The sequence below is a fragment of the Chiloscyllium punctatum genome, unplaced genomic scaffold (genome assembly GCF_047496795.1).
Source record: "Chiloscyllium punctatum isolate Juve2018m unplaced genomic scaffold, sChiPun1.3 scaffold_842, whole genome shotgun sequence".
NCBI lineage: Eukaryota > Metazoa > Chordata > Chondrichthyes > Orectolobiformes > Hemiscylliidae > Chiloscyllium > Chiloscyllium punctatum.
This window is the reverse complement of record NW_027310576.1, coordinates 40,530-63,762: the sequence shown is the minus strand read 5'-3', so window position 1 is coordinate 63,762 and position 23,233 is coordinate 40,530. Positions and strand designations below refer to the sequence as shown.

The following is a 23,233-nucleotide window of genomic DNA, read 5'->3' as shown; positions in this document are numbered from 1 at the left end:
TTACATTGACCTCACTGGATTTGACCCTTGGCACGTCAGCTTGGCTGCTGCGCAGTGTTGTTAGTATTTATTTATAATCCCGAGGGGCTGGGAGGTGTGGTTACCACAGAGCTCTTTCATCTCGCTCTTGCTCTTGCTCTTGTTCAGAAATCCTGACGATAACTTCCCGTACTCCTCGCTGTTTGAAGAAGGGAAGGTTCCTTTTGTAACCCATAACCGACCAATACTACAGCTGTATGGCCCCTGGGTGTGTGCTCCTTGTACCTTTGCTGAGAAACTGTGTACATCATGCTAATCCTGGTTGTTTTTTCGTCCAGTACTTACTCTCATCTGGAATGCTTATTTTTTTGCCCCCCTGTCCTCAGTTTGGATACAAATTTCTTTACAGCCGCAAGCTTTTAAGTAAGGACCACCCATAAATCCCAGTGCATTCAATCTCAAAAACAAATGCCAGACAGTCAGAATCTGATTGTTATCAGTCTTCATCAGGGCACTGAATAAAGTACTGCGGCTACTTAAGGGAGTGCGAGAACTTAAGCAATCATGCACAACAGATTTTACTAAGTGTTTATTGTAGCAAACAAGCTGAAAGTTGCAGGAAAGGCTAGATTCAGTTCCTATTTGTGTGGCTGCTGTTAACATTTAGATGGCTCAGGGTTAGCAAAAACGCTTGTCATTCCTATCGCTGCACTGCAATACCTCTCTCATTATTGGAAAATTCACCTTTCTTTCTGTCAGTCTCTCCTTGACTCTGTATTTGCAGATCTCCTCTAGTCCCTGGAGCGCTCAGAGATATCTGAGCTTCTCTGCTTCTGGCCCTTTGCTGCCCCCCCACCTTTTAATCTAGCCCCATCATTGCCCCCAGTTATCATCATAGAATCCCTACAGTGTGGAAACATGACATTTGGCCCATCGAGCCCACACTGACCCTCTGAGCAGCATCCACCCAGACCCAGCTTCAACAAGAATAAAAAGAAATGATTCCCAGTTACAGGAGCAGTCAGAAGCCAGAGGTACACAGATTTAAGAAGATTAGCAAAAGAGAAAGACAATGACAATATTGTAATACAGCAACTTGTTGTGATCTAGAATGTGCTGCCTACTGGGGCAGTGGAAACAGATTCAACAGGAAATATCAAAACGAATTCATAGATTTAATGGAATCCCTAGAGTGTGGAAGCAGGCCATTCAACCTATCAAGTCAGCACCAACCCTCCAAAGAGCATCCTACCCAGATCACACCCCTAACCCCCTACTTAATTAAATAAATCTGCAATTAAAAAGCTAATCACCACCAATGGTGATCATAAAACCATAATGGATTTGTCGTTTTAAAAAAAATACTGCTTTACAAATGTTCTTTAGAGAAGGAAACCTTCCAAGTTGACCTGGTCTGACCTAACCTAAATAGGACTCTAGAGCCACAGCAATGTGATTGATTCCTAACTGCTTTCTGAAACAACCACACAAGACACACTACTGTCCAAACAGTCACTTGGTGGAACAAAACTTGAATCCTCTTGAAAAGAGAAACATGTGATTTTTTTTCATTCATTTGTGGCTTCGCTGGCTGGCCAGCATTTATTGTCCATCCATAATTGTCCTTGCGAAGGTAGTGGTGAGCTGCCTTCTTGAATCACTGCAGTCCATGTGTTGTGGGTTGACGCCTATTGCCCTTAAGGAGAGAATTCTAGGATTTCCACAGAAGGAGTGATGATTTATTTCTAAGTCAGGATGGTGAGTGGCTTGAAAGGGAACTTGTAGGTGATGGTCTTCTAATGTATCTGCTGCACTTGTCCTTCGAGATGGAAGTGTTGTGGGTTTGGAAGGTGCTGTCTGAGGGTCTTTGGTGAATTTTTGCAGTACATCTTGTAGGTGGTATATACTGTCCCTACTGAGCATCCGTGGTGGTGGGAGTAGGTGTTTGTGAATGTGGTGCCAATCAAGCAGGGGGCTGCTTTATTCTTGTGTGTAGTTGGAGCTGCGCTAATCCAGGCAAATGGAGATTATTCCATCACACTCCTGACTTGTGCCATATAGATAGTGGACAGGCTTTGGGAAATCAGGAGGTGAGTTACTCGCCTCAATATTCCTAGCCTCTGCCCTGCTCTTGTAGCATGTGTTTATGTGGTGAGTCCAGTTCATTTTCTGGTCAATGGTAGCCCCCAGGATATTGATAATGGAGATTTGATGATATTAACACCACTGTCAAGGGGTGGTGGTTAGAGTGTCTGTTATTAATGTTTGTCATAGTGTGGCATGAATGTATCTTGCCACTTGTCAGCCTAGACCTGATATTGTCTAGACCTTGTTGCACTTGAACATGGACCACTTCAGTATCTGAGGAGTCACAAATGGTGCTGAATGTTATGCAATCATCAGCACATATTCCCACTTTTGATCTTTTGGTGGAGGGGAGGTCATTGGTAAAGAGCTGAAGATGGTTGGGCCTAGGACACTACCCTGAGGAACTCCAGCATTTGTCTTGTACTCAGAAGAACAAATCAAGAATGCCAAATTTCAGACAATTACATGAATTGCTGCTATAGGGAGAAAAGGCAACTTGGTTGGCAAGTTGACTCTGGCTGATTCTCCAAGCTGCAAAAAATGTGCAGTGCTCAGAATAGTTCAGCAAGTGCTGCCCAATTGTAGAATCACATCTAACTGTCAGTGGTTTGTTTTGGGATTGGAATATACAGGCTTGATGAGGATGGTTAGTAGTACTCTTAAATGATGAAAAATTGAAAGAACATGAGCTTAAACAGGAAATCGGAGATGTATGTGGTAAAAGGACATCTATAATTATGGGTGACTTTAATCTGAAAATAAATTAGGTGAATCAACTTAGTCACAATTCTATCGAGGAGGAATTCTTAGCATGTAAATGGGATGGTTTTCTGGTCCAATATGTTGAGCAACCAATGAGAGACAGGCCGTTCCTAGACTGGGTATTATACAATGAGAAAGGAATAATTGGTAATGTGATTGTGAGAGGCCCCTTGGGAATGAACGACCACAATGTGATAGAACTCTTTATCAAGATTTTAATTTAGATAATTAGACAATTTAGGAGTATAATTTAGATAAATGTGAGGTGCTGCATTTTGGAAAAGCAAATCAGAGCAGGACTTGTATACTTAATGGTAAGATCCTATGGAGTGTTGCTGAACAAAGAGACCATAGAGTGCAGGTTCATAGTTCTGTGAAAGTAGAGACACCGGTAGATAGGATAGTGGAGAAGTTGTTTGGGATGCTTTCTTTTATTGGTTAGAGCATTGATTATCAGAGTTGGGAGGTCATGTTACGGTTGTACAGGACATTGGTTTGGCCACTGTTGGAATATTGTGCAGTTCTGGTCTCCTTCCTATCGGAATCATGTTGTGAAACTTGCAAGGGTTCAGAAAAGATTTACAAGGATGTTGCCAGGGGTTGGAGGATTTGAGGCTGAACAGGCTGAGGCTGTTTTCCCTGGAGCGTTGGAGGCTGAGGGGTGACCTTATAGAGGTTTATAAAATCATGAGGGGCTTGGATAGGGTAAAGAGACAAAGTCTTTTCCCTGGGTTGGGGGAGTCCAGAACTAGAGGTTATAGGTTCAAGGTGAGAGGGGAAATATATAAAAGGGAACTAAGGGGCAATCTATTCACTCAGAGGGTGGTGCCTGTATGGAATGAGCTGCCACAGGAAGTGGTGGAGGCTGGTACAGTTACAGAATTTAAAAGGCATTTGGATGGGTATATGTTTAGGAAAGGTTTAGAGGAATATGGGCTAAGTGCTGGCAAATTTGACTCCCCCACTCACCTATTGTACTCTGCTACTTTCTCCCCACCCCCACCCTCCTCTCATTTATCTCTCCACCCTTCAGGCTCTCTGCCTGTATTCCTGATGAAGGGCTTTTGCCCGAAACGTCAATTTTACTGCTCCTCGGATGCTGCCTGAACTGCTGTGCTCTTCCAGCACCACTCTAATCTAGACTCTGGTTTCCAGCATCTGCAGTCATTGTTTTTACCTTGTGGATAAGCAATGGCAAAGTTCAGAAACATGGTCATAGTTGAAAGATAAGGGGTAAATGTTTAGCACTGAGATGAGGAGAAATGTCTTCACTCAGAGAATGGTGGGCCTATAAAATTCACTACCACTGAAACTGGTTGAGGCGAAAGTATAGTGTGTTTTCAAGAAGGAGATAAAATTAGCTCTTGTGGCTGAGGGGATCTATGGATATAGGGGAAGGGTGGGATTACAGTATCGAGCTCAATGATCATATTGAATGGGTGAGCTGGTTTGAGAGGTCAATTGGCCCACTCCTGCTCTTATCTTTTATGTTTGTATACTTGATTCAATCTGAGAGCTAGCCTACTAACCTGGTGTTACACCAGCACAACATTGTTTAGTCACATCTCAGGCGCAGTCTCTTTTCAGGTTGTTGGCAGAATTTCAGTGACGGGTTGAGAATGGTTCTGTGTTTGTACAGTCACCTAGTTGAGATTAGTTAGCTCTATTTATGATCACTTAGCTAATATTAGTTAGTGTCTGCACTGTCGCTGTAGTTGCCTTTAGGGTCACTGAGGATTGGATTAGTTTGTCCCTGTGTGTTCCCCGGGATTGGATCGGTTTGTTCCTGTGTGTTCCCCGGGATTGGATCGGTTTGTCCTGTGTGTTCCCCGGGATTGGATCGGTTTGTCCCTGTGTGTTTCCCGGGATTGGATCAGTTTGTCCCTGTGTGTTCCCCAAAATTGGAGTGGTTTGTCCCAGGGTTTCCTATTTTGTGTCTATGTTGTCCCTTATTTTAAAATAGATATTGAGATCCCTAATGGGAAAAGTGTCACAGACACATAGGGACAAACTGGTTGAATCTTTGGCGACAGGGTTAAAGTTTTATAAACTCACATGTAGATTCTTTGTGTAATGTAAGATGTCAGGTTATGTTGACTGAATTGTCATTTTGTTTGTTCTCTTCTAGTTATTTCGTGAAGTGCGAATAATGAAGATTCTAAATCATCCTAATATAGGTAAGAGTTTGCTTCTTCAAGCTGACCTTCAGTCTGTGGGGAACTGGCTGGCTCTACTATGAGACTGTTAATGGGCTGTTCTATGTGGAGCAGAGTGTTGAGGGTCTCCTCATTCAGACCCAGCTGTTTTTGTTATGTTCCATCCTTTCTCACTTTGACCCTTCCTGACCCTAACCCTAACCCATCCCAATCTGTGGAAACAACTGATCTGCATCTTCCCTGTCCACCCCTCTCAGTATTTTGTAACTTTCAATGAGATCACCTCTATCCTCCAACTCTCCCAATCTATGGATTCCAGAGCCTAAGTTGGAAAATGTCAGCCCTACAACTTGCTCCAGCCCACCTCACACCATGGCTAAGCAAACACTTCCCGGGTTTGGGGAAGCCACTGAGATTCTTCTCTCTTGAATTAATCATTTCCAATTCAAATATACAGCCTTGATCACCTCAGGATGTAATATGGTGGAAAGTGCTGGCATACAATTAATCCTCTCCTTGAAGGGGTAACCTTCCCTCAGAACAGCAGGGATATGAGCATACCAATTCGGAACAGGCAGAGGTCATTCAGCTCCTTGATCCTGCTCCAATGTTTGTGGAGTTGATAGCTGGCATGTTCGCATTGGAGTTCTGCACTCCCATCTACACACCTCTGCACTTGACTCCCCAGCCTAACAAGTTTCAATCCTCTTCCATCTTAAGTGTTCAGTGACCCCACCTCATTTGCCTTCTGAGGCAGAGTTCCAAAATCAGACAACCCTCTGAGACATAAAAATTCTTCATATCTTCATCCTGAAAGGGTAGTTAATTTTTAAACAGCTCCCTCCAGATCGAGTCCGATCTATCCAAACTTTTGTCCTTAAGACAGCCCACTTTTTCTGGATATCGATGTAGTAAACCTCCTGTGAACTGTCTGCAATGGTAAAACTCTCCCTGGGTACAGAGCATTGGCTGCCACCTCTCATGTACCACAGTCCCCCACTCAGGAATCCTTTGAACATGACAGAGGTTGGGGGAAGATTTGTTTGTGTAACTCTTTCACAGTTTAGTCGCTGATTGTATGATACATACCTGACTCATTGCTCTCAAAGCATGTAGCCGCAGGCTGAAAGTTCAGACCTGTGTTCAGTTTTCTTCTTGATCCTCACCCTTCTTTCAGAAGATTAAATCTTTATTGCCCCATAACAGTATATTGAATCAGAGGTGAAACTTCACCTGATTTCTTTTCTCTCTGTGTTTTGCAGTTAAATTATTTGAAGTTATAGAAACGGAAAAAACACTGTATTTAGTAATGGAGTATGCCAGTGGGGGTGAGTATTGCAGCGGTTTGTGTGTCTGAGAGAATGATGTGTTAGTCACTAGTCCAGAATCTGCTCCAAGCTGGGTAATCCAAATGGAGGACAGGAAAAATTTCTGGCTCTAAGAGCTGCTCCTTTTTTTGAGGTATTTTAGGTGTTGGAGGTGATTTCCTCAAATTCCAGGAGCAGCAATTACTGTTTTATATGCTGTTGCATTGTTTTGGAACTTTGGAGAAAAAAGTCAAAACAACAGCACTTTTAAAAGGGAGAAGAGCAGACAAAGGAAGCACATGGTGAGGTCAGTGCAGGAGAGAGAGAACCTGCACAGTTACTGCCTTTGCTGTTTGAATTCATGTATCGCTGGACATCAGAGTGCATCTGGGAAAATTAACAAACAGTGAAATTCACAACTCATCTTGGAGGAACTGTTGGGTGAAGTTCACAGCACAGAATCAGATAAGTTAATTGTTGTTTTAAGTCTGTCCAAGAGAAAGGCTGCAGTAGTGAGTACAGTGGATTCTTTCTTGGCTGTATGTTTCTGGAGATGAGTCTCTTTATTAAACTTAAAATATAAGCCATAGCTATTAATTTAACCTGGGGCAGTGTTTGTAGAGGAATAAGACGGTGTTATTTTCTGGGTCTGTAGATTGTGAAGGAGTAAAAATGGCCTTTGCAGTGATATGTACTTCTTGTCAGATGTGGGAGTTTAAGGGTTACTGCCATAACTGCTGTTGGATGCGAATCTTATCAGATCGAGTGGATCGGTTGGAGAGACAGATAGAAGCGATGAGGAATTTGCAACAGTATGTGATGGATGACAGTTGTAGATAGGGGGGAAAGTTTCAGATACAATCATATAGCTGGCTTAACTCCAGGAAGGGTAAGACAGGTAGGCAGCTAGTGCAGGAGTCTTTTGGGGATATACCCATTTCAAACAGGTATGCTGTTTTGGAAAATGTAGGGAGTGATGGATTCTCAAGGGAACGTAGCACGAACAGCCAAGTTTCTGGTATTAAGACTGGCTCTAATGCAACAGTGGGGGGGGGGGTGGGGGGGGGGTGGGGGGGGTGGGGGGGGGGGGGGGGGGGGGGGTACGTCGGCTTCCAAGAGATCAGTTGTGTTAGGGGATTCTGTAGTCAGAGGTACAGGCAGACGTTTCTGTGGCCAGCGGAGAAAAAGCAGAATGGTGTGTTGTTTCCCTGGTGCCAGGATCAAGGATGTCTCGGAGAGGGTGCAGAATGTCCTCAAGGGGGAGACGGGCCAGCAAGAGGTCATTGTCCACATTGGAACCAACGACATTGGAAGGGAAAAGGTTGATATTCTGAAGGGATATTACAGAGGGTTAGGCAGAAATTTTAAAAAGGAGGTCCTCAAGGGTAGTAATCTCTGGATTACTCCCAGTGCTACGAGCTAGTGAGAGCAGGAATAGGAAGATAGAGCAGATGAATGAATGGCTGAGGAGCTGGTGTATGGGAGAAGGATTCACATTTTTGGATCATTGGAATCTCTTTTGGGGTAGAAGTGACCTGTACAAGAAGGACGGATTGCACCTAAATGGGAAGGGGACTAATATACTGGCAGGGAAATTTGCTAGAACTGCTTGGGAGGATTTAAACTAGTAAGTTGGGGGGGTGGGACCCAGGGAGATAGTGAGGAAAGAGATTGATCTGAGATGGGTACAGCTGAGAACAGAAGTGAGTCAAACAGTCAGGGCAGGCAGGGACAAGATAGGACTAATAAATTAAACTGCATTTATTTCAATGCAAGGGGCCTAACAGGGAAGGCAGATGAACTCAGGGCATGGTTAGGAACATGGGACTGGGATATCATAGCAATTACAGAAACGTGGCTCAGGGATGGGCAGGACTAGCAGCTTAATGTTTCAGGATACAAATGTTACGGGAAGGATAGAAAGAGAGGCAAGAGAGGAGGGGGAGTGGCCTTTTTGATAAGGGATAGCATTACAGCTGTGCTTAGGGAGGATATTCCCGGAAATACATCCAGGGAAGTTATTTGGGTGGAACTGAGAAATAAGAAAGGGATGATCACCTTATTGGGATTGTATTATAGACTACCCAATAGTCAGAGAGAAACTGAGAAACAAACTTGTAAGGAGATCTCAGCTATCTGTAAGAATAATAGGGTAGTTATGGTAGGGGATTTTAACTTTCCAAACATCGACTGGGACTGCCATAGTGTTAAAGGTTTAGATGGAGAGGAATTTCCTAAGTGTGTACAAGACAATTTTCTGATTCAGTATATGGATGTACCTATTAGAGAAGGTGCAAAACTTGACCTACTCTTGGGAAACCAGGCAGGGCAGGTGACTGAGGTGTCAGTGGGGGAACACTTTGGGGCCAGCGACCATAATTCTATTTGTTTTAAAATAGTGATGGAAAAGGATAGACCAGATCTAAAAGTTGAAGTTCTAAATTGGAGAAAGGTCAATTTTGACAGTATTAGGCAAGAACTTTTGAAAGCCGATTGGAGGCAGATGTTCTCAGGTAAAGGGTTGGCTGGAAAATGGGAAGCCTTCAGAAATGAGATAACAAGAATCCAGAGAAAGTACATTCCTGTCAGGGTGAAAGGGAAGGCTGGTAGGTATAGGGAATGCTGGATGACTAAAGAAATTGAGGTGAAAAATGTGTTGCTGGAAAAGCACAGCAGGTCAGGCAACATCCAAGGAGCAGGAGAATCAACGTTTCAGGCATAAGCCCTTCTCCTGCTCCTTGGATGCTGCCTGACCTGCTGCACTTTTCCAGCAATACATTTTTCAGCTCTGATCTCCAGCATCTGCAGTCCTCACTTTCTCCTAAAGAAATTGAGGGTTTGGTTAAGAAAAAGAAGGAAGCGTATGTCAGTATAGACAGGAGAGATCGAGTGAATCCTAAGAGTATAAAGGAAGTAGGAGTATACTTAAGAGGGAAATCAGGAGGGCAGAAAGGGGACATGAGATAACTTTGGCAAATAGAATTAAGGAGAATCCAAAGGGTTTTTACAAATTTATTAAGGACAAAAGGGTAACTAGGGAGAGAATAGGGCCCCTCAAAGATCAGCAAGGCGGCCTTTGTGTGGAGCCACAGAAAATGGGGGAGATACTAAATGAGTATTTTGCATCAGTATTTACTGTGGAAAAGCTTATGGAAGATATAGACTGTAGGGAAATAGATGGTGACATCTTGCAAAATGTCCAGATTACAGAGGAGGAAGTGCTGGATGTCTTGAAACGGTTAAAGGTGGATAAATGCCCAGGTGTACCCGAGAACTCTGTGGAAAGCTAGAGAAGTGATTGCTGGGCCTCTTGCTGAGATATTTGTATCATTGCTAGTCACAGGTGAGGTACCGGAAGACTGGAGGTTGGCAAACGTGTTGCCACTGTTTAAGAAGGGCGGTAAAGACAAGCCAGGGAACTATAGACAGGTGAGCCTGACCTCGGTGGTGGGCAAGTTGTTGGAGGGAATCCTGAGGGGCAGGATGTACATGTATTTGGAAAGGCAAGGACTGATTAGGGATAGTCAGCATGATTTTGTGAGTGAGAAATCATGTCTCACAAACTTGATTGAGTTTTTTGAAGAAGTAACAAAGAGGATTGATGAGGGCAGAGCAGTAGATATGATCTATATGGATTTCAGTAAGGCGTTCGGCAAGCTTAGATCTCACAGAATACAGGGAGAACTAGCCATTTGGATACAGAACTGGCTCAAAGGTAGAAGACAGAGAGTGGTGGTGGAGGGTTTTTCAGACTGGAGGTCTGTGACCAGTGGAGTACCACAAGGATTGGTGCTGGGCCCTCTACTTTTTGTCATTTACATAAATGATTTGGATGCGAGCATAAGAGGTACAGTTAGTAAGTTTGCAGCTGATACCAAAATTGGAGGTGTAGTGGACAGCGAAGAGGGTTACCTCGCATTACAACAGGATCTGGACCAGATAGACCAATGGGCTGAGGAGTGGCAGATGGAGTTTAATTCAGATAAATGCGAAGTGCTGCATTTTGGGAAAGCAAATCTTAGCTGGACTTATACACTTAATGCTAAGGTCCTAGGGAGTGTTGCTGAACAAAGAGACCTTGGAGTGCAGGTTCACAGCTCCTTGAAAGTGGAGTCGCAGGTAGATAGGATAGTGAAGAAGGTGTTTGGTATGCTTTCCTTTCTTGGTCAGAGTATTGAATACAGGAGTTGGGAGGTCATGTTGCGGCTGTACAGGACATTGGTTAGGCCATTGTTGGAATATTGTGTGCAGTTCTGGTCTCCTTCCTATCGGAAAGATGTTGTGAAACTTGAAAGGGTTCAGAAAAGATTTACAAGGATGTTGCCAGGGTTGGAGGATCTGAGCTACAGGGAGAGGATGAACAGGCTGGGGCTGTTTTCCCTGGAGCGTCGGAGGCTGAGGGGTGACCTTTCAACGTGAGCAAATGCGAGGTCTTGCACTTTTGCAAAAAGAATAAAAGCACAGACTACTTTCTAAACGGTGAGAAAATTCGTAAAGCCAAAGTACAAAGGGATCTGGGAGTGCTAGTCGAGGATTATCTAAAGGTCAACATGCAGGTAGAGTCTGTGATTTAGAAAGCGAATGCAATGTTGTCACTTATCTCAAGAGGGTTGGAATATAAAAGCACCATTGTGCTACTGAGACTTTATAAAACTCTGGTTAGGCCCCATTTGGAGTACTGTGTCCAGTTTTGGTCCCCACACCTCAGGAAGGATATACTGGCACTGGAACGTGTCCAGCGGAGATTCTCACGGATGATCCCTGGAATGGTAGGTCTAACATATGAGGAACGGCTGAGGATACTGGGATTGTATTCGTTGGAGTTTAGAAGATTAAGGGGAGACTTAATAGAGACGTACAAGATAATACATGGCTTGGAAAGGGTGGATGCTAGGAAATTGTTTCCGTTAGGTGAGGAGACTAGGACCCGTGGATACAGCCTTAGAATCAGAGGGGGTAAATTCAGAACAGAAATGCGGAGACATTTCTTCAGCCAGAGAGTGGTGGGCCTGTGGAATTCATTGCCGCAGAGTGCAGTGGAGGCTGGGACGCTAAATGTCTTCAAGGCAGAGATTGATAGATTCTTGTTGTCTCGGGGAATGAAGGGCTACGGGGAGAATGCGGGTAAGTGGAGTTGAAGTGCCCAGCAGCCATGATTGAATGGTGGAGTGGACACGATGGGCCGAATGGCCTTACTTCCACTCCTATGTCTTATGTCTTATGGTCTTATAGAGGTTTACAAAATTATGAGGGGCATGGATAGGATAAATAGGCAAAGTATTTTCCCTGGGGTGGGGGAGTCCAGAAGTAGAGGGCATAGGTTTAGGGTGAGAGGGGAAAGATATAAAAGAGACCTAAGGGGCAACTTTTTCACAGAGGGGTGGTATGTGTATGGAATGAGCTGCCAGAGGAAGTGGTGGAGGCTGGTACAATTGCAACATTTAAGAGGCAATTGGATGGGTATATGAATAGGAAGGGTTTGGAGGGATATGGGCTGGTTGCTGACAGGTGGGACTAGATTGGGTTGGGATATCTGGTCGGCATGGACAGATTGGACCGAAGGGTCTGTTTCCATGCTGTACATCTCTATGACTCTTAAATTTTGCTGCCAGGCCTGGTTACCTGTAGTAGGTTGAAAAGTATTGTGTTACTCTGTCTCACACTTAATTCATTGTCCTTACTTTGAAACTAGACACCATTCCCTGTGATTGTATTCACTGACAGTTCCCTGAATGCTGCATCATAGCTCTGGTCCCTCTGTCTAGACACAGCCAAGAGAGAACCTATGAGAAAAGGCAGCCTGTTTTGATGGACTGCTTTTCATACACCAGTCATCTTCAACACCCCATCCCATATTCCCTAGTTTAAAAAAAGCTCCTGGGAGATGCCATGCCTGGAGAGTTCTTTGTCCACTGTGTCTCTCCAATCCTGCAGCCAAATGCAGGCTCTCCCTGAATCCTGAATTAATCTCCAGAATTCAGCAGATTCTTGACCTGCTGTGATTGCCTCATTATCTGAACATCTATTGATAGGCCCACAGTCTGATTGCATTAGCCTGAGCTGGAATTAGCTGTTCACTGCGTTCCATACAAGCCAATTAAATAATGTTTCAGAGATCATTTCCACCACCTCCACTTTGATACTTCTTTATAAACCTGGTGGTAACACTGGCTCGAACCTGACTGGTGGTATTACTGGACTGTGAGCTAACCTGAGTTGTAAGTTGAACTGAAAACAAAAAATGCTGAAGATCACAGTGGATTAGGTAGCATCCATGGAGAGAAAGCGAGCTAATGTTTTGAATCTCGATGACTCTCTATCAGAGACGCTCTGACCTGTTGTGATCTCCAGCATTTTTAGTTTTCGGTTCAGATTCCAGCAACTGCAGTAATTTGCTCCGGAGTTGTAAATTGATCGGAGAGTGTGCTAACACATTTTCTGGTGACCCTGTTTATCAATGAAGTGTGAACTGTTGGATTCCAAGCTTTTTGGATACTGTGTGGAAGGCCTAACTCTTAACCTTCCCCACCCTGAGCTCCACAGGAGCAGTATTTGACCGGATGCGTGAAGCTGCTGAGAGGCTGTTTTTTCCCCCCAGGGAATAGACTGTAGGTCAGAGGACAGGCACAACTTCATGAAATAGTGAAGAACTGGGGGCAAAGGGCTTAATCCTGCTGTAACACTTCATAAAGACTTGAACAGTTTGGTGGATAGGTGGCAGACGATTGTGCTGAAGAAACCTCATGTGTCGTGGTTGTTAATGAGTTACAGAATTTCACATGGTCTTTCCGCCCAACATCTATTCTTTGGGTCAATAGTTCTTTGTTGTACTTCAGCCTCCAGGTCTCTGAAGGGATGGGGATTGACTTTTGCCTGGTATTATTTTAGTATTAAATGATGGCCGCAGCTCATTGCTCACATTGCGTTCTATGGGCTAAGTTGCTGAACAATTTGGTTGCAGCTTGCTAAGCAGTGTTTGTGTGCTCCTGCAGGGGAAGTCTTTGATTATTTAGTTGCACATGGAAGAATGAAAGAAAAGGAAGCAAGAGCGAAATTCAGACAGGTCAGTGCTCGCCAACAACCTCTCCACTCCATTTCTTCCTTCCCTTATCTCTCTCCGTCCTTCATCAGCCACAGTTCAAATTCATCCTCCACCCTTCCCCGAACCCTGCCACCTCTGACTGGCCCTTCTCTGATTCCTACCTCCTCGTCCTCTCCTTACCTCCCTCACCACCTTCCCTTTCTCCTTTCTTCCCTTCCTCCCTCCCTCCCTCCCTCCCCCGTTCATTCCACATTTTCCCACATCTCCGTCCTTTCCCACACCATTTTCAGCCGGAGCCCATCCCCACTGTCTCCTCCCCCAGACCCCTTTACCAACCTAGATGTTATGTGTTGACTTTTGCCTGATATTATTTTGGTGGGGGGGTGTTGGTGGCAGTGGTATGGAGGAGGGGAGGCAGAGGACGAGGTGGTGTTGCTAAGTGGGAGCTGGACCTCTAGCTGTGGATCCCTGACCTTCTCCGCTGTGCCCACCCAATGAATACTGAGGGGCTCAACTGGTTCTCATTGAGCTGAGCACAGGACAGAGGTGAGGCATGGGTCCTCCTGCATGGTGTAGAGGGTTGCTACAACATTTGGAATCTGCTAACAGCAGACATTACTGTATTGTTCTATATTCAAAAGCTAAGATGTTCACAAAACCTCACAACCTGGAATTACATTCTTTTATCTACAATGTGCATGTTAAGCTGCCATGTTGACATTTCCTATTTAACTTGCCTGCCTGTACTGTCACTGTGCATTTGCAGCCCCTGGCCTCACTGGTATCTGGTGAATTTTTCACCACAATATCTTGTCCTCTGTCATTCACAAGTATCATTGTTTGTGATTTCTGTCGAGATTCTTGATTGTTCCAATCATGATCCTGCTCATTGGGATATTGGTGAAGTCACTGATATTGAAATTAATCCTGGACTAGCTATAGTCTGGTTTGCTGAGTTGATTAAGACCCTAGATGTTAACCAGATGTCTCACTGTTTCTCCTGCTTGTGTTTTGTAGATAGTATCTGCTGTGCAGTACTGTCACCAGAAGTGCATTGTTCATAGGGACCTAAAGGTAAGGACCACTGTGACTGTTTCTCCTCCTATTAGCTTCCATTGTGATACGTGATGACTATGCTGGTTCATTGCTTATTTGCTAGTTGTTCTGTGATTATACTTATCCTGAATATTGTGCTTCACATTATTGACTCCTCTGACGAGTGAATTGTACTTGGCATGCATTGCTTGATATGTGGGTGAGTTGATGCAATCCATTTAGTAGTGCACACGCTCGCAGCCTGCTTGATTGGCACCACATCCACAAATATCCACTCCCTCCACCACTGATGCTCAGTGACAGCAGTGTGTACCATTTACAGGAGGCACTGTAGAAATTCACCAAGGCTCCTTCCAAATCCAGAATCACTTCCATCTGGAAGGACAAGGACAGCAAATACATGAGAATACCACCCCCTGTAAGTTCCCTGCCAAGCTGCTCATTATCCCCACTTCAAATGTATCATTATTCTTTCAGTGTCATTAGGTCAAAATCCTATGACTCCCTCCCTAAAGGTATTGTGGGATTCCCTGCAGCAGCACATGAAATACAGCATTTCAAAAAGGCAGCTCACTACCACCTCAATGGCAGCTCGGGGTAGGCAATGAATGCTGGCCTAGCCAGTGGCATCCATCTCTTGTGAGTGAGTTAACATGAACAGCATAACTAAGAGCAGCTGTAACCCTGAGGTGTATTTGAACCTTGCTGGTTCCTCCAGGCACTGTGGTCTCTCTGCCCCCTTCTTATGGATTACTCGCCTTATCTCAGGCTGCAGGACTGGACCCAGGCCTTCTTGCATAGAGGTAGGGCTACTACCACTACCAGAACAATCCTGCTGAAAGAGATTACGCAGACCATGCTCATTTTCCAGGTGTGGGAACCTGATCAAAATTGATAAGATGATTAACGGGTTCAGTTGAGAGAAACCATTTCCTCTGGTGAATGGCAGAATCCACAGCATGTGAATAATCTTACAACATGAGCCAGATCTATGAAGCAAGATGGCAGGGAGCACTTTGGCCAGGGTAATGGAAATCTCCATAATGCTGAAAGCTGATTGGTGTCCTTTTGTTCCTGATACAAATAAGTGACTTATGTCACAACCTTCTCACTGCACTGAACTGAAAATAAGCAAATGAATCAGACTTCAAATTGTTTTGACGAACTGACCTGACTGGAGGATGATTGTTACAGGCTGATTGCTCTGTGTTTAGAAACAGGTTGGAGTTTAGTGTTACTGGTGACTGCTCTTGCTGTCACTCTGTCTCACTATTGTCACACTCCTTTTGTGTGATCAAATAATTTAATCTGCTCCATTTTCTGTTTCTGTAATATTCAGTTAATTTTTATTTGTGTCCTTCCCATTCAGGCCGAGAACTTGCTGTTAGATGGAGATATGCACATAAAAATAGCAGACTTTGGCTTCAGTAATGAATTCACACTGGGGAATAAATTAGACACATTCTGTGGGAGTCCACCGTACGCAGCTCCTGAGCTCTTCCAGGGGAAGAAATATGATGGACCAGAGGTGGACGTTTGGAGTCTGGGAGTGATCCTGTACACACTTGTGAGTGGTTCACTGCCCTTTGATGGACAGAACTTGAAGGTACTTGGATACTCTGCCTTTATATAAAAGGGTCACATGGGATCATTGGCTGCATTTTTGGAGGTTTAGGCTACAGAATCAGTGGAGTGATACCGAACTGTAGTGAATAACTGGGTCAGGTCTCAACAGTGGTAGTGTATCTATTTCTGAACTGCATGCTTTAGGAACAATGTCAGGAATCGTGGGACAGCTGTAAGAGAGGTTTGTCCAGAATCCTGCTTTAGGGATGGAGAATTTCAGACCGGAGAAACTGGGGCCCCTTCATTTTTAACATGTGTATCGGGTCACCTCTCAGCCTCCTGTTTATCCAAGAGGGTAGAGCCCAGTCTGTTCTGTTATCTTTCCTGATATTTAAAACCCTCTCAGTTCCAACATTATTCTCATTGTAGCTCCTTCAGTGCCTCATGTTCTTCTGGTCATATGGGATGAGTTGAAAGTGTCATTCCATTTCTTGGGCTATCTTGCCCACTGCCCTGCAAGATTTTACACGTCAGGTATTAACCCTATGACCTTCTGGATGTTCCTGCTGAGTCTATATGCTAGGCCCTATGACAGTTTTGGAAACAGCTGAGGCCTGCAGTGGAAAAGCGTAGGGTCTCTCTACTGGTGTGTATTAGGGTGGACCAATGACTGCCCTCATCCAGAATCAGGGCCTGCTGGTATCTGTGGGAGACTGAAGCTCCTCTTGTAACAATCTGTAATATCTTTTTACTTTCCAGTTAATACTTGTTTGTTGCAGAAGGAGGTCACAGCCTGAGGTGGGGAGGGGTGTGTATATAAGGTGCTGGTTCTCTGTGTGTCTCCCACTGTATGGGCATTTGCTGGGTGGGGAAGGGCATGTGACTATTGATCTATTCCTTTTTGTGTGATTATAATGGCTGAGCCTGGATTACTAGATTGGGGCAAGTTTGAACAGAGGTTCTTGTCAATCTAGTACCTTCTTAATGCTTCACACATGGTGCATCAAAGTGGAGCAAGTGTTTGTGGACCCGCTATCTTTTACCTCACGAGATCCTAGAAGCCACAATGGGCCTGATCTAATTTATTGGTGTTGGTCAAGGGTAGAGGCAAAGGATTCTCTGCTTATTCCTCACCCCCTCCCTCCCTCTATTGACCCTCTCCCCCTGAGCCTCTCATGCCCACAACCCTGTGTCTCCTGGCCCCTTTGCTGTCCCCCTGCTCCTCCCCCAACCTTTGAGTCTGACTAGGGTGAAATCTGCTTCTTTTTAACTTAAATACTTTTTTCTATCTTTCCGTCAGGAACTCCGAGAGAGAGTGCTGCGAGGCAAGTATCGAATCCCCTTTTACATGTCCACAGACTGTGAAAACCTCCTGAAGAAATTCCTGGTATTAAATCCAGCTAAACGAGGTAGCTTAGAGGTGAGTTAGAGAGAGACGTCAGTGTACAGTCTTTGTGTAGGGTTTAAATTACAGTGCTGCTCCCACAGTGCAGCCAAGTGTAGTCTGTACAGACACATCAGTGTACTTGCTTCAGTCAGCCAGGTTGAGGCTGTGCTTGACATTCATCCTCCTGAAGTACTGTTCTCAGTCAGGTCTACTGCCTGGTGGGCAGAGAGGGTGGTTATCTCCCAGTCTAATTATCTTGCCTCTTTTCATTTGGTGCATCCCAAGAACGAGAGGTCTTTGCGCCTTTGCAAACACAGTGCAGAATTAGCGGCACAGAAATGTGGATCTTGCTGTGGTGTTGGCTGCTGCGATTTCTCCATTGCCCAGGTGTCTATCCAAGGTAAAATCTGATTGGCCAAAGGCGTTTGGGAGGCCCTCGGGTGCTGGAAGGCAATGCAGAAATCGGAGTTCCTTTGAGACTGACTGTAATTATTATCTTCACCAGCAAATAATGAAAGATCGCTGGATGAATGTTGGTTATGAAGACGATGAACTGAAACCGTACACAGACCCTGAGCCAGACTACAAGGATCCCCGGAGAACAGGTCAGTCTTTTTCTCAGTAGCCATTCCTCTAATCTCGGAACTTGGCAGTCCTTGTTTGCTTTAACAGTGTATACCCTTTGCTGCAGAGCTCATGGTAAACATGGGATACACTCGGGATGAGATCACTGACTCTTTGGTGAACCAGAAGTATAACGAAGTCATGGCAACGTATCTGCTACTGGGCTGGAAGACCTCTGAGGTAACTGAGAGTTAAGAATTCATTGACAGGAGCTGATGCCAGATTCCCATTGCATTCTCCCTTAAGTTTGTCACATTCATGTTTCCCAACTGTGACAGAAGGTGTTCCTGAACCACTGCCTTCTCCCTCATTTACTGTCCCTACCTCCCCTCTCAAACCACACAGCTTTTACCAGAAACCACTAAACGCCTGGTTACATCGAACTGTTTGTGTCAGCCTGGTTGTGCCACACCTTCAGCCTGGTTGTCCTGTGGTAGTCTGTGGTTAATGCCTGAGTCCGGTTATTGGTGGTATGATGTGGCCAGTTGATGTGCTGAGTTTCTGAGATTGGGATTGTTTGTTTTGTGCACAGTTGGATACAGATTCGCTGTCCACCAGTAACCTGTGTATGAAGCCACGTACTGACCACGCCAACAGCAACGCACAATCTCCCTCCAGCAAGGTACAGCGAAGTGTCTCATCCAGTCAGAGACCACGTCGGATCAGTGAACAAGGTATTTTCAGATAGTTTCTCACTGCCCAGGAAGAGCTGGGTTTCTGTGCTAATGATTCATTGGGAAAGATTAGATTGTATATTTTCACTATTTGAATGCTGTACTCAATGACTATAATACACTGATTGTGGCAGAGACTCAGATCTAAGCTTTAGTGATACTTGTTTCAGCGTTTTACTGCCTCATACAAAGGCAACTTTACTGTCTATCAAACCCCATGCTGTCCCTGTCCTTTGGAGTGTTCAATGGGTGGGACAGTGTAGCGGGAGCTTTCCTTTGTATTCTAACCCTGTGCTGTATCCAGGTTGATGATGTGTTGCAGGTTCGATGTAGTCAGTTGCTGAATTTATAAAGTACTGGTGGATTTTCGACCCTCAGTCTCTGGGAATGGATAGCAGGAAGGGCTGAGGGTGGTGATTATTCAGTCCCTTGAACAGTTTTTGTGCTGAAATCTGGGGGACAGTTCTGTCTTGAATACTTACTGCTGTCAGTTGAAATTCCCCACCCTCTGTCATTCACCCTGTGACTCTTTCTGATCACTTCTGCAGCTGGTCCCATCAACCCCAGCAGTAATTCCTACTCCAAGAGGAACCAGGCCAACAGCACTGACTCCAAACACCAGGATGAGGACAAGGACAGTTCACGGCGCTCCAACAGCAATGTGAAGGTACCAGCCAGTCCACACACTGGTTCAGACAGGAAAAAGGCAACCACACCATCCTCCATGGTGAGTTGGGCTACAGTATCATTCAGCTGCAGGGATAATATGTCACCAGCCTCATGAACGTCACTCTGCCTCACTCTCCTGTTCTTAAGTGAATGTTGTTTTTTTGTCTCTGCTCTGAACCCCACCTGTCCCATTGTTACAGAACAACGCACTGACCAGCAGCGTGAGCCGTGACAGGAACTCCCCGATGGCAGATCGAGCTGGCACAGGTCAACAAGGCAACGTGCAGAACGGCAAAGACAGGTAACTGCTCTGAATCAGACCATTGTGTCATTGTGTGCAGCATCTATACTGCAGACTGTAGGCATGTCTGCATGATTGCAGACTACGTTCACTGTGCCTGCTCGATCCCTTACTGGGCATCCTGGACCTGTACAAGGCCACAGTCAGGATGTAGTTGGATTCTATCAACATTTGAAATCAGAGCAGAAATAGCCCATTCAGGCCCTCAAGTTTGCTCCACCATTCAATAAGATCATGGCTGATCTGTTTATAATTTGGATTCCATACTCCCATCTTCCCCAATAACTCTAATACTCCTGCATAAGAAAACTCTATCTAACTCTGTCTAAAATATATTCAATGCCCTGTCTCTCAGACCACCTGAGGCCAAGATTCCAAAAATATGCAACACTTGGAGAAAATACTTCTCCTCATTTCCGTCCGAAGGAGAAAAATCCTAATTTTATACCGGTGCCCCTTAATTCTGGACTGTGCCACATGAGGAAACATCTTTTCCATGTCCACCTTGTCAAGACCATTCAGGATCTTATGCACTTCAATCAGGACGCCCCACGTTCTCCTAAACTCCAGTGGAAACAAACCCAATCTGTCTGACTGTTCCTCATTCGATAACCCACTCATATCAATCAGTGATAGAGAATGGTCTGCATGGGTACAGTCCAGACTGTTGCCACTCTTTCTGCTGCCTGTCAGCCTCTTCATCTCCACTTAAACTTCACCAGTCAAGTGATGAACTGCAAGTTCTCGTCAGATATCAGAGTAAAGAGCTAACACTGTCTAGTGACATAGTTTAGGAATCCTACACTCAATGATGAGACTTAATATAGGAACTCCAAACTCCACACTCAACAAGACACCATAAAGGAACTATATCCCCACATCTCCCCACCATAGCTATGTGAGCAAAATAACAGCATCAGGAAAGCCTGGGGCAGGGCAGAGAGTCAGAGGGTGAGGGGGCTAGGGTTTGGTGCTCAGGCAAATGAGAGGAAAAGGTAAGGGGGAGGTAATTATGCGCTGCTGGGAGGGGGAATGGGGGAGTGCTGGGTGAGGGGGCAGTTACACGTTGGGCATGGGTTGAGGGGATGAGAAGGGGTAACAAGATCGGGGTCAGTCATGAGGTGCATCCTGGGTGGGAGGCTGAGGGTTGGACAGGATATTACTGGAGTCCTTCACTATGCACAGGGCTTCACCCCCGGCTCCGCTGGCTGACCCCCTGACTCCCGCTCACCAATCAACTGCCCCCCAACCCGGCCCTCGGGTGTAGGTGGGTTGTATGGAAAGGAGACACAGGATGAGAGAGTGGTGGATGCAGAGGATGAGGTGGGATGAAGGGGTTTATGTGTGTATAATCTGTGAAGTAGGATAAGCAGAACTTTGCTAATTATATTTTTTATCTTCCAGTTCGTCAGTGCCAAGCTCCAGAGTATCTTCCATGTCTGTCACCTCAGCAAGAACACGGCACACAAAATCCATGTCCACCTCTGTTCACCCATCCAAAAACACAGCAACAAACAACGACGCTCAGCGTCCAAGGTTAGCTTTCTGCAAGCGGTCTTTTATCCAGTTATAAAACTTGCTGGTCTGCTGTGATCTTGAGTTGCTGTGTACCTGGGACTGCAGTTTTTCACAGCAACTTCCATCCCAGGAGCTCTCCTGTCTTTCACTTGCACTGCAGGACTGCCTGACTCTGAATATTGAGCTTTTGTTTCCCCTGTCTTGGCTGTGCCACTCAGATTCCCAGGCACCAAAAGCTAAGAACTAGCGGGGGGATATCAAGCCTGAGGCAGACTGTGCAATACAGCCAATGGAGAGGACAGTCTGAAGCTGTCAAGGGGAAGCCCACTCCACATTTCTGAATGCAAGCATTATCCTGGGGGAATCCTGTTGTTTTTCACTGAAAAAACGTGCATGTACTGCAAAGCACTCACTGCAGAGGGGAAGCAACCACAATTAATATTCCCTGTCAGTCCTGGAGCAGGCAGGTTCCCTGAGAATGGGAGCGATTTCACTTACCGAGTGTGAGCTTCACAAATCACTGGCTCAAACTGTGAGCTGAGGCCACTCGTGTATACAAGGATACCCCCATTGGAGTTAGCTCTTCTACAAAGATACCTGAATGCTTTAGGTGCATTATGATTTGATTCAAGAGTGGAGCCACAAAAGCCACTTTGTCCGTAGTCAGATCCCAGAGCAATGGTGAAGTAAGGAAGGTGTTGTTGTAGGTTGCTCATATTCAGAAATATTGGCCCTGGTAGATCAGGGAGAACCCATGCAGCTCCCCGGCCACTTGTTCTGCTGTGGAGACCTTAAGCATCCGCTGGAATAGATTAGTGTGATACAACGCCACTGATGATTCAGCACTGACCCTCTGACAGTGTGGCTCTTCCTCTATGATGATTCTCTGACTGTGTGGCGCTCCCTCGGCCTTGACCCTCCCTTGTGAAAGCTGACTGTAGTACCCAGTGTGTAGTTTGGGTTTATTGTTCAGAAGTGTAGTGCTGTTTTACTGTTGTGTTTGCAGGGTATTTGTTCATATTTTTTGGCTTCTTTCTGTTCCCTCCACAGCACGGCTCCCCAGCGGATCCCTGTCACCTCGCCGTCTGCACACAACATTAGCGCTGCCACTGAGCCCAGTAACTTTCCAAGGGGTGTTGCTAGCCGTCGCACCATTGATGGGGGACAACTTCGACAATTCCGTGATCAACAGAACACTGCGTTCAATGGCCCCCCTGCCTCACCCACTCTGTCTCATGGCAACAGCCAAGCACGGAGAGGGGCATCGGGCAGCATCTTCAGCAAGTTCACCTCCAAATTTGTCCGCAGGTAAAGAGTTCATCTGTTTTTCCTCTCCTCCCGTTCTCCACTTGGGGACCCCTCTTTGGTGATCACCTGGTGTCCTGAAAGCTGTATACAACAATCAGCCACCCACCCCCACTTTCTGCTCACCCAGTCCCTGTGGGAGACCTGGTTTGATAAGTGGATGGAGAAATTGCCAGGGCTGTGGCTAAAAGCAACAGGAGCAGTAGGATGAACCAGGTAGACCCCACCAAAGAACCAGCCTGAGCATGATGGGTAGAATGGTCTCCTCCATTTTATGACTCTGAAGTTGTCTTGGTTTTATCCTTGTGGTACAGTCAAACTCTCACTCCAGCAAGATGGCAAAACTCAAGGTGAATTGTCCAGTGCCCCTCTTCGATTTCTCTTCAGAAGCCAATGCAGACTTTGTTTAGATTCCAGCTCCTCCGTCTCCAAGAGCACAGTGCCTGAACTGCCTTCTCTTATCCCAGCAATTCTGCCCTGGTCCCACGGTTGGTAGGGCTGCATCTCCTCAGGAATGGCACCTCATTGGAGAGATAAAGGGGATGGATTGTTGCTGAGGGAGGCATGAGGAGAAACTGGGGAAGGTGCTGGCACTGCAGAGGTATTGAAAGTGCCTCAGGAATCTCATAGTCATGTGGCACTGGAAGCTAACAAGCAACCACAACATCTCAGAACATCTCATCAAGCTAAGATACTTTGGAGGGGTGGTTATGCTAATAAGCACAACCGGGAGGAATGAGCTAAGTTCAGGAAGTGGGTGTCGAGCCAGCTTGCTTAAAGATGAAATACTGACTGACGA

At 45.5% G+C, this 23,233-nt stretch overlaps 1 protein-coding gene across 1 annotated transcript in view; it reads left to right on the top strand.

The window, feature by feature from the left end:
• Nucleotides 1-4,961: 4,961 nt before the first annotated feature.
• The window catches only part of LOC140474109 (serine/threonine-protein kinase MARK2-like), a 36,291-nt gene continuing 18,019 nt past the window's right edge, over nucleotides 4,962-23,233 (top strand). Inside the window, exons 1-13 of the mRNA XM_072567669.1 lie at nucleotides 4,962-5,006; nucleotides 6,248-6,313; nucleotides 13,285-13,355; nucleotides 14,352-14,408; nucleotides 15,760-15,996; nucleotides 17,257-17,376; nucleotides 17,849-17,948; nucleotides 18,035-18,147; nucleotides 18,500-18,641; nucleotides 19,190-19,368; nucleotides 19,511-19,611; nucleotides 21,016-21,147; nucleotides 22,180-22,437. Of these exons, the coding sequence (XP_072423770.1) occupies nucleotides 4,979-5,006; nucleotides 6,248-6,313; nucleotides 13,285-13,355; nucleotides 14,352-14,408; nucleotides 15,760-15,996; nucleotides 17,257-17,376; nucleotides 17,849-17,948; nucleotides 18,035-18,147; nucleotides 18,500-18,641; nucleotides 19,190-19,368; nucleotides 19,511-19,611; nucleotides 21,016-21,147; nucleotides 22,180-22,437 (1,604 nt within the window). The 5' untranslated portion in view covers nucleotides 4,962-4,978. The remainder of the gene's footprint in view (nucleotides 5,007-6,247; nucleotides 6,314-13,284; nucleotides 13,356-14,351; nucleotides 14,409-15,759; nucleotides 15,997-17,256; nucleotides 17,377-17,848; nucleotides 17,949-18,034; nucleotides 18,148-18,499; nucleotides 18,642-19,189; nucleotides 19,369-19,510; nucleotides 19,612-21,015; nucleotides 21,148-22,179; nucleotides 22,438-23,233) is intronic.